An 8,796-nucleotide genomic window follows, 5' to 3' on the forward strand; every position below is an offset into this window, starting at 1 on the left:
TTTAATAGCTAAGTTCGTTACCAATTGGTGCCGTTATGATCTTTTATCACCTAAAAGAATTCGTGGTTGCATTAAAAAAGTTTAATTTTTGTCAATGGCGTTTTTTATTGATTGAACAAGAGAATCGTTACGCCCTAAATATCGATAGATTCTCGTCTCATTTTACAAAAATGAGAAACAATTTAAAAGGGTACAATTCGGATAAAAATTGGGTCGAACTGGAAATTTACCTATCTAAAAATAGCTTCAGCCTTAATTCGCGTGAAATAGTTTTCTTTGAAAATATAATAATACTATGTCCGAGAATAAGACATAAAGGTAATACTTCGTTTCTGTCTGTCGCATTGTACAAATCTACTTCTTTTCCAACTAGAAGTTGTACCTTCGCCGTAGCTTCGCGCGTATAGAAAACTGAGACTGAAAATAATTTTAATTGAGCTACGCTCTGCGGGATTAATGAAAGACGATAATGGTGAGGGAGGGGGACTATTGTTTTTATTTCTTAAAGCCAACCTTGTTCTTTTCGTGTTATCTTTTCCGCAGGATGATGCCAAAATGCGAGTAGCCTTGCTTTTCGTGATACTCTACTTGGCTGCCATTCGAGGAAGCTCCAGCCAGAACAAGGACAAATTAGACAGTCAAAACGCCACTAACGACACCAAAGAAGGCCGACAAAGTAAGATTCATATATGCGTTTACAATTTTGTACTATAGAGCTTGAGGTCGCGGATAATTTCACAAAGACAACAGAGCGCTACTTCAGTTGGACTTACAAACTTATTTATTCTTTGGTTTTAAAAATCATGCTTATGCTGATTCCTATTTAATTGGTATTTCCTGAAGCGTCCCCCATAAAGTCGATTTTCAAAATAAAGCTAAGGTAACCTAAGTGAATATAGTATATTTCAAAATATAGTAAGTCCATAACTGAACTATTTACAAAATTAATGATATATAGGTAATTAACTATTTATAATGCTTTGTATAAAATTATAACCGTTAAATGAGTAGAATTATGATCAAAAACACTATTTATCCAGACAACTAGGTTGTCAGGTTTTCCAGAGATGCCTTTTTTGAGCCTCCCTGGTTCATGAAAAATTGGGCCAAGCCTTTTCAAACTGGAAGCGAGTGCCCACGTAGACAGTTGGGTGGCGAAGTGGTTAGCACTTTCACCTCGCCGCAAAGGGAAGCGGGTTCGATCCCAGTTTGTGGCCCTGGGTGAAAACTCGGAACAACTCCTTCTGCGTTGTGTTTGCAAGCTCTCTCCCCACTGGTTTAAGGTGTTTTTCCCCAAGTTCTTCGATAGTAAGTGTAGGGAGCTGTTGGCGTGAGAGGCTGGCCACCTTCCTCCTACGCAATGTAACCCGGCCACCTGAATTAAAAGGCAATGAAAGTCGCTAGGTGACTTGGGCCTGTAAGGTGGTGCCTCGGGTATTAGCCTAGCTGATTATTTTATTATTATTATTAGGCTTATGAAATTTGATGTCTACTTCCCCTATTAGTTAAACATCAATATTTTTTAGGATAGCCCACTTACAGGGTCTTATTGAAAGATTATTTTCAGTAAATAATTTTTATTTTCCATAAAACAGTTTAAAAGATGATAGCTTCCGCAATCACGTTAAATTAATTATACCATCAACGATAATACTAAACTCAATTACTCACCCGTTATCACTTGGGTCAATCCAGCTACAAAAGGATCACGTCTTTCGCTACACCCCCAAATTAGTCAAGATACGATTGCTATTTGGTCATGACATTGAGCCATTTAATCTAAAGCTCTTAACGCGTCAGTAACCGGTAAACAGTAGAAGCCCTCAACGAAAAAGTCCGCAGTTAATTAGTCGTAAAGGTATATAACTATTCCCTCAAAGTAGGTTTGAACTCGATAACATGGGCGCTCTTGTGTTAATCCGCAACCGCCATCTATTGTGTCCGGGGCGTTTCAAAGCGAGCCACCAGGGGGCGGTATAGCCATCAATCTTTCCCGCTCGAAATCATCGCGTTCCGATATTTACCGGGTTGAGAAAATAATACCGTTCGGATTAAGAAGAAAAGAAGGAGACATCTAAGGCATGACAATAAAATATCGAATTGTTTTTTGGCGTTTTCTTTGTGAGCCCGAGGCATTCGGTAGGGTGTCATCCGCTCTCCGCTCTGTCGACGGAACGTGAAGACAGTGTTTTGGTAATCCGCCTCTTTTGTATTGCCTTCCCGGACAATTCCGAAGAGATATACCACCTCGTGACGAAAAAAATATACTTCGGTTATGAATATGACACGCTATCGTTACTATAGAAGGCAAACGCCGCGAAGGATACGTTATTATTTTTATTTCGGGATGGCGTACATTCGTGATTAATATTACGGTTGAGAAAAATTCAGTTATCGAGGGATTCGCCGTGAAATATTACGGTTGAGAAAAACCCAGTTATCGAGGGATTCGCCGTGAAATATGCGTCGGCGAAACGTCTACTCCAGTTGCTTAAACAGTTATTTATTAGTTAGGTTGATTAGTAAGTGATTTAGCGTCTGTTGAATTTAATCGCGTAACGTAATTAATGCGTGGATTGCATTCTTTGTTTTGCGCAGTTATAAATCCACTGAGTTTGTTCGGTCTGGGCGGAAATGGGTTTGTACAGTCCCTTATGCGATACAATCGATGCAGGACGCCGGAAGGGTTGCAGGGACATTGTACGGACGTTTCCAGGTGCACTCATCTACTCTTCGATTTCATCAAACTGCGTCAAAGCGTTTGCTTTAGGAATATCTTGATGCCCGGAGTGTGTTGTCCAGTGCCAAAGGTACGGTTTCAATTCGTTGCTTCTCCTCATCCGAGGCTATCCTATTACCGTATTTGCTAAATGAACGAGCATTCGTACCGGGAGAGCAGTCTCCATTTCAGGGCTACACCACCTTACAGGCGGCTCCAACGACGACTCCCAATCCCAAACAGGACTCGACGGAGACGCTTTCGGCCACTAGAGATAGGAATACCAGTACCACAACCGTCCTTCCCACCACAAACGGGACCACCACCACCGAAAGGACAGAGACGACGGCGGTGACCTTAAGGCCCTCTTTATTTCATACCAACCGTCCATTTCAATTGTCCACCCCGCGACCCATACCGCCTTTACCACCCATGGGTGCGCCTCCCATGGCGCGAGAGGGTAAGCTCCTTTCTGACCACCCGTACGAAACAAAAGAGGTTTCGTGAACTCGTGGTTTTCTACTGATAGGTTGCGGTATTGCTGGTAGAAGCGCTAGAATCGTCGGCGGCGAGGAAGCCAGACCGGGACAATGGCCGTGGATGGTAAGACAACGCGATAACTCTACCTGAACTCAACCGACTATAATACGTCATATTTTGGGAAACAGGCTGCCATTTTCCTGGACAGCACCCGAGGCCGGGAATACTGGTGCGGAGGGGCCTTGGTCAACGACTTGTTCATCCTAACGGCGGCTCACTGTCTCTCTGACGCCAGGGGTTACCGATACAGACCGGGACAGCTAACGGTACGGTTAGGAGAACACCACCTCTTCCAGGACAATGATTTCGCTCATCCAGTCGAGTACGGGGTCATGGAGGTCAAACAACATCCGCAGTTCTCCCGACACGGCTTCTTCAACGATATTGGTCTGATCAAATTAAGAAAGCCAGTGACGTTCGGGGACAGCATCAGACCAATCTGTCTTCCGAGTCCCGAATTGCAGTCCCGGTCGCTGGTCGGCTTCATGGGCACCGTCATCGGCTGGGGAACGCTGTATTACGGTAAGAGGGTAATTTGCATTTCCAATAGAGAGTAATTTCAGCCGCGCTTTCATTCGGGAAAGGCCGCTGAAAAGAATGATTATTTATATCGGGAGGGGGGGGGGGACACATTTGTCCTTGGGATGTTTGGGCTGCTTCATTTCCACCAAGGTTACGTCACACACTTCGTAATAACGGCTAATAGTATACCTTTCGGAACCAGTAGAACCAGTAGACTCCGAATTACGATAAAGAACAAATTGTTAACGGAGTTCAAAAAAATTGTAACTCAGATTTTGGCAAAGTTGAAAAGCATTGATTTAAAATGAGATTATCAAAAAGGAAAGTAATCAAATGATTGTAAAGATTTTAAAATTATTAATTTATACACTATTATTAGTTTTAAATAGAAAATTTTAAGTTTAGGTGAACATATTTTTGTTATGTTTTTAATATTAAAAATGTGTTTGTAGCAAATTATTATCATAAAACTTTGAATTCAAAGTCAATTTCGCCCCGTGAGTTTGAAAAGATGTATTTAGGTGTCTAAGAATATTATTAAATATTATCGTCTGGTACCATCTAAGCGAAAGCTGGTATACGTGTTACCATATGTAACATAATTAATCATAAGTGTGCCTCTGTTTAACATCTCTGTATTAAAAATTTAAGTGAGACCTTGTTTCATAGCCACCAAAGAAAATACGGACTAACGTCGCGTAAAACTGGTTTTAACTTCCTTCCCTCCCCGCCATAACTAGTTTTGATGACGATAAAACCGTTATCGACTGGGACATGACGTCAATTACGTCATATCCTTGCAATAAGGTCTCATTGAGAAAAAGTTCTTTCTGGCACACTTACATATGGTGTTACCATCAGTCTATAATATTGATCCATAAGTTTGCCACTTTGGGGAATATTTTACTGAGAACTAGTAACGGAGTGACGTCATCACAAGAAGAAAATCACCCCTAGCTAGGCGTTGTCAAAGGCTACGTGTGACGCGTTAGCAAACGGACGCAAAACGGCGACGAAGCCCGTGAATAGCTCTCAGTAAAACGTTTGCATGTAAAGAATAGTAAGTGGCACACTTATTTAACAATATTATACACTTATGGTGTTACTCACACTTTAGTACACAGATGCTGAATGTCATGAACAATGGAACAGAAGACGGACTTTGTTTACAAAATTGCCGGATTCCATTTCGGAAATCAAAAACTGATATTAAGATTTCAGAGTACGATTGATTTCAGGATTTTTCGACTGATTTCGAGATTTGTAACCTAATTGCGTCCAGATTTCTGGACCCCTCACACGCATGCGTTTAAAATCTATAGTTTATCACATTCTTAGATACATAAATACATTCTTGGTTTAAGATATTCACCAGGAAAATAAACGAAAAATCGCTGGTTAAATATCCAGTTTACCTAGAGCCACCTAGTGACCAACTTAAGAAGCTCACTTAACTGCCACTTATTCTTCTGCTAAGCAGAAACGTTTGTTTAAAATAGCACTTAATGAACTTCTCGTGTTGGCCGTTACGTGACTCTGTGTAAATTGAAATGAATAAAATGGCTATTGTTGACGGAAAATATCTCGACGAGTGTTTCCTCTTAAAAAAGGGTCGATTGAAAACCTTCCTTTTATGTAACATAATTATCAAACTAAACTTAGTTACCGGATTTTTCCAACAAAGCAATAAGAACTTAATTTCCCAAATAACAGAATCGAGTTACCATGTTTTAGCGTTCGGGCGTCGAAGGAAAACGTCACTATTCCGCGAAACAAATTTTGTTTTCTTTCTGTAGAATGAATCCGCCGCAACCAGAGAAATACGAGCGAGATAAAATTGAAAGCCAGGTTGTGTTGAAGAGATCGTGGTTCTTTTCTCGCGTGTTTAATTATTATTCAGAGGAAAGGAGGGCCATTAAATGTCTATGAACTGGATGTACACCATTTCACAGAAGCGCTCGAGGCAGAGGACGATGTTGCGCAAGCTTTTACATTTTTTATTCCTTTATATTGAAATCGGGTTCCACGAAATCTATTGCCTCGTACATCAACCGCGGGTCGCCGGCCATGACCTTTAAATTGGAACCACTCCTTCCACGTTGAGTTTGCAAGTTCTCTCTCCACTGGCTTAAGGGGTTTTCCCCCGAGTTCTATGGTTTCCACTTCCATAAAAACTTATAGGGGTTAACGGTTATAGTTAGTGTAGGGAGCTGTTGGCTCGCGTGGCATGAAGGACTTGCCACCACTCTCCTACGCGTTGTAACCCGGTTACCTGAATTAATGGCTTTAAAAGTCACCTTGGGTATTAGCCTAGCTGATTATTATTGGAAACAAATGTACCTAGACCTAGTTTAGTTTCATTAATATCAAAACTGAAGCATTCACGTGAAGTCAACATAAGCTAGCGTACCCTGTACTACGCCATTTTAATCTAATAAAAGTGAGTATAACCCGTCTTGTTTGGTAGGGTGCGCTTAGACTATACCGAGTAGCTTCCACAAGCCTTCCAAGTCCCAAATTCCGAAAAAAGGTTATACACCCTAACTAAACTAGCTCCTTGCCGCCCCTGCCCTCGTATGAAGTCTTATCAGACTTTTGATTTGTGGTTTAAAATGATCTTCCGCTTCGCTGACGAAAATTCGGCAGTTTGTGAACTTCACCCGTTGGCCGATACATTATTCTTTAGCCCGGTTCACACTAACCCCTAAAATCGTTTCGTTTTAGCTAACTAGTTTTGAAAACCGGCGTAAGAAATCGCTTCGTGTTGGTTCGGGAAGCAACTCGTCCAAGTCGGCTCGCTTTGAAACCGACAAGGCGGGGAACTAAAATTGCTCGTATTTACAAAAATAATGGGAATAAAATTCTAAATAATGTTACTGTATGTATAGTAAACATGATTAACTAATTGTTTTGGGATACACTTTAGTATTTTCAAAATTCTGGTCATAATTTGAAATGACGTTAAGCCTTGGCTATAAGCGAACCGGGGTGAAGCGATTTCGCACGTGAGAAGCAAAAATTATCGGCGGCGTTCAAAACAGGCATTCAAACCGACCTAAACTGGGTTTTAAGTTCTAGTGTGACCGTGGTTTATGTAAACTGAAAAGGCTAATTCGAAGTTATTATTATAAATGGTTTTACTGTCAGTACATATTAAATGGAAATTAGTATCACGACAGTGTCACCTATGCTTTTTTTTTAGCACTCAAAATGGTGACCATATCCAAAGCTATGGTGTGAAAGCGTAATAAGTTTTCCATTAGAACAAAGTATGTTCTCTACGTTTCGATTTGAAATATCGATTGTGTTTTATATCGTTCATAGGCGGTTCAGGAAGCGGGTCTCTTCAGCAAGTCACCATGCCCATCTGGGACAACGCCGATTGCGACAAGCGATATTTCCAACCAATCAATAAAGGATTCCTTTGTTCGGGCTTCTACGAAGGCGGAAAAGACGCGTGCCAAGTACGTTCGATTATAAACTAACGTCGCCTTCTTGTTTAAATGTTGCTCTTACGTCACAATCTCTTACTTTCACAAGCCTACTAGCGCGCGCTACAGTCGCCAGAGGAAAATAGGTTTCTTTTAGCGCGCGTGCAAATTGCTCGCGCGCAAAATACACTAATAAGGCTGTGTCACGTGACGTAAAAGAAGCATTTTAACAAGTTGGGCAAGACCACTTTTTATTTTATAAAATCAACTATTGAAAGCCGCAATAGGCGCTTAAATAAAACATCTTCCCAGAAATTGCCAAGAATAATATTTTCGACAGCCAGGACTCATAAGTTACTATTTATATAGTGCTTTTTGAAATATTAGAAAGCTGGAAACTATTCTCGAACATAACATCGGTTTTTTGCTAAGCCTTAACATGCCAAAAAATGTTACCTTGTTAAAAGGAAACACTTGTTGCATTCCCTACTGCAAAAGTAATACGTTTAGTTCTAAAGGAATTAGTTTTCATCTTTTTCCGAAAGATAATTTTATACGAAATGAATGAACTCTGCCTCCATGAGAATCCTTAAAATTGCCCGGTAATATAAAAATATTCCGTATAATTATAATTATTTATACCATAAGAGGATGATAATAATAATATTATTATCTTCTTATACTTAGTTTTAGTAACATTATTATATATTTTACCTTAAAATATATGATCGAAAATTAACATTAGTATGTTCCTTATAGTAGGCCGACGATTTCTTATCTGACGCAAAATTCTCATGAGGGCAAAAACGCGTCTCCATTGGCCTAAATATGACTCTTGGCTAGCCATTCTAACCGTTTAACCGACAGACCGGAAATAGTTCCTTCCCAGATCTTGGATTAACAATAGTAGTGCCTACCTGGATATATCACTTGGAAGAAACCTGACAAGCAAATGACTTTTGCGACAGCAGCGCCGCTTCGGCGAAGTTAACGGAGAATTTCCGAATCTCCCGTAACATGTAGCCTTCTACAAGGCAGAACCCGTAACAAACACTTAGAAAATGCACGCGGAACGCTAGAGTGATATATCCAGGTAGGCACTACTATTGTTAATCCAAGCCCAGATGAATTTGGAGAGGGGAGTAAAAACCGAGTATCTTTTATTGAAGCGTCCATTATAAGCACGCTAAAAATGAATTCTGTACCGCAGGGCGACTCGGGCAGTCCAATGATGATCCCGGATGACGACCGCCGCTGGACTGTGGTCGGTGTGGTGTCTTTCGGGAGCCGTTGCGCCCAAGAAGGCTTTCCGGGAGTGTACACCAGAGTGTCCGAGTATATGGAATGGGTGCACCGGAACATGATCTAAAGCGGACCGACTCAATTAATGCGCATCGTCATTTCTCCAGAACCCATCGCTAGCTCATTTAAGACTCAAATCGAATTCCACGGAATTTTAAAATGTAATACGTTGTTCTACGTACTTAAAAGTAATTCACGTTTCAGAGAAATATTTCTAAGAGATAGAGCGAACTCTACGAAAACTATTACGATTTTAAATAGTAAATTATTGTCGCCGGCGTT

At 40.7% G+C, this 8,796-nt stretch overlaps 1 protein-coding gene across 1 annotated transcript; it reads left to right on the plus strand.

The window, feature by feature from the left end:
• Positions 1 to 555: 555 nt before the first annotated feature.
• LOC149922198 (venom protease-like) lies at positions 556 to 8,796 on the plus strand. Its single transcript, XM_090162260.1, has 7 exons — positions 556 to 676; positions 2,599 to 2,810; positions 2,912 to 3,179; positions 3,249 to 3,322; positions 3,388 to 3,781; positions 7,106 to 7,245; positions 8,423 to 8,796. Exons 1-7 carry the CDS (start codon positions 556 to 558, stop codon positions 8,579 to 8,581), a joined length of 1,368 nt encoding a protein of 455 aa, XP_090018386.1. The 3' UTR covers positions 8,582 to 8,796.

The sequence above is a fragment of the Leiobunum rupestre genome, chromosome 11 (assembly GCF_980474605.1).
Source record: "Leiobunum rupestre chromosome 11, qqLeiRupe1.1.hap1, whole genome shotgun sequence".
NCBI classification, from domain to species: Eukaryota; Metazoa; Arthropoda; class Arachnida; order Opiliones; family Sclerosomatidae; genus Leiobunum; species Leiobunum rupestre.

What these genes read in the sequence shown, in the direction of transcription:
- LOC149922198 (XM_090162260.1), top strand. Translation starts at nt 556, where the DNA reads ATGCGAGTAGCCTTGCTTTTCGTGATACTCTACTTGGCTGCCATTCGA. An exon ending in CTGGGGAACGCTGTATTACG is followed by an intron (nt 3,782 to 7,105) that starts GTAAGAGGGTAA and finishes TATCGTTCATAG; the next exon opens with GCGGTTCAGGAAGCGGGTCT. An exon ending in GCGGAAAAGACGCGTGCCAA is followed by an intron (nt 7,246 to 8,422) that starts GTACGTTCGATT and finishes TCTGTACCGCAG; the next exon opens with GGCGACTCGGGCAGTCCAAT.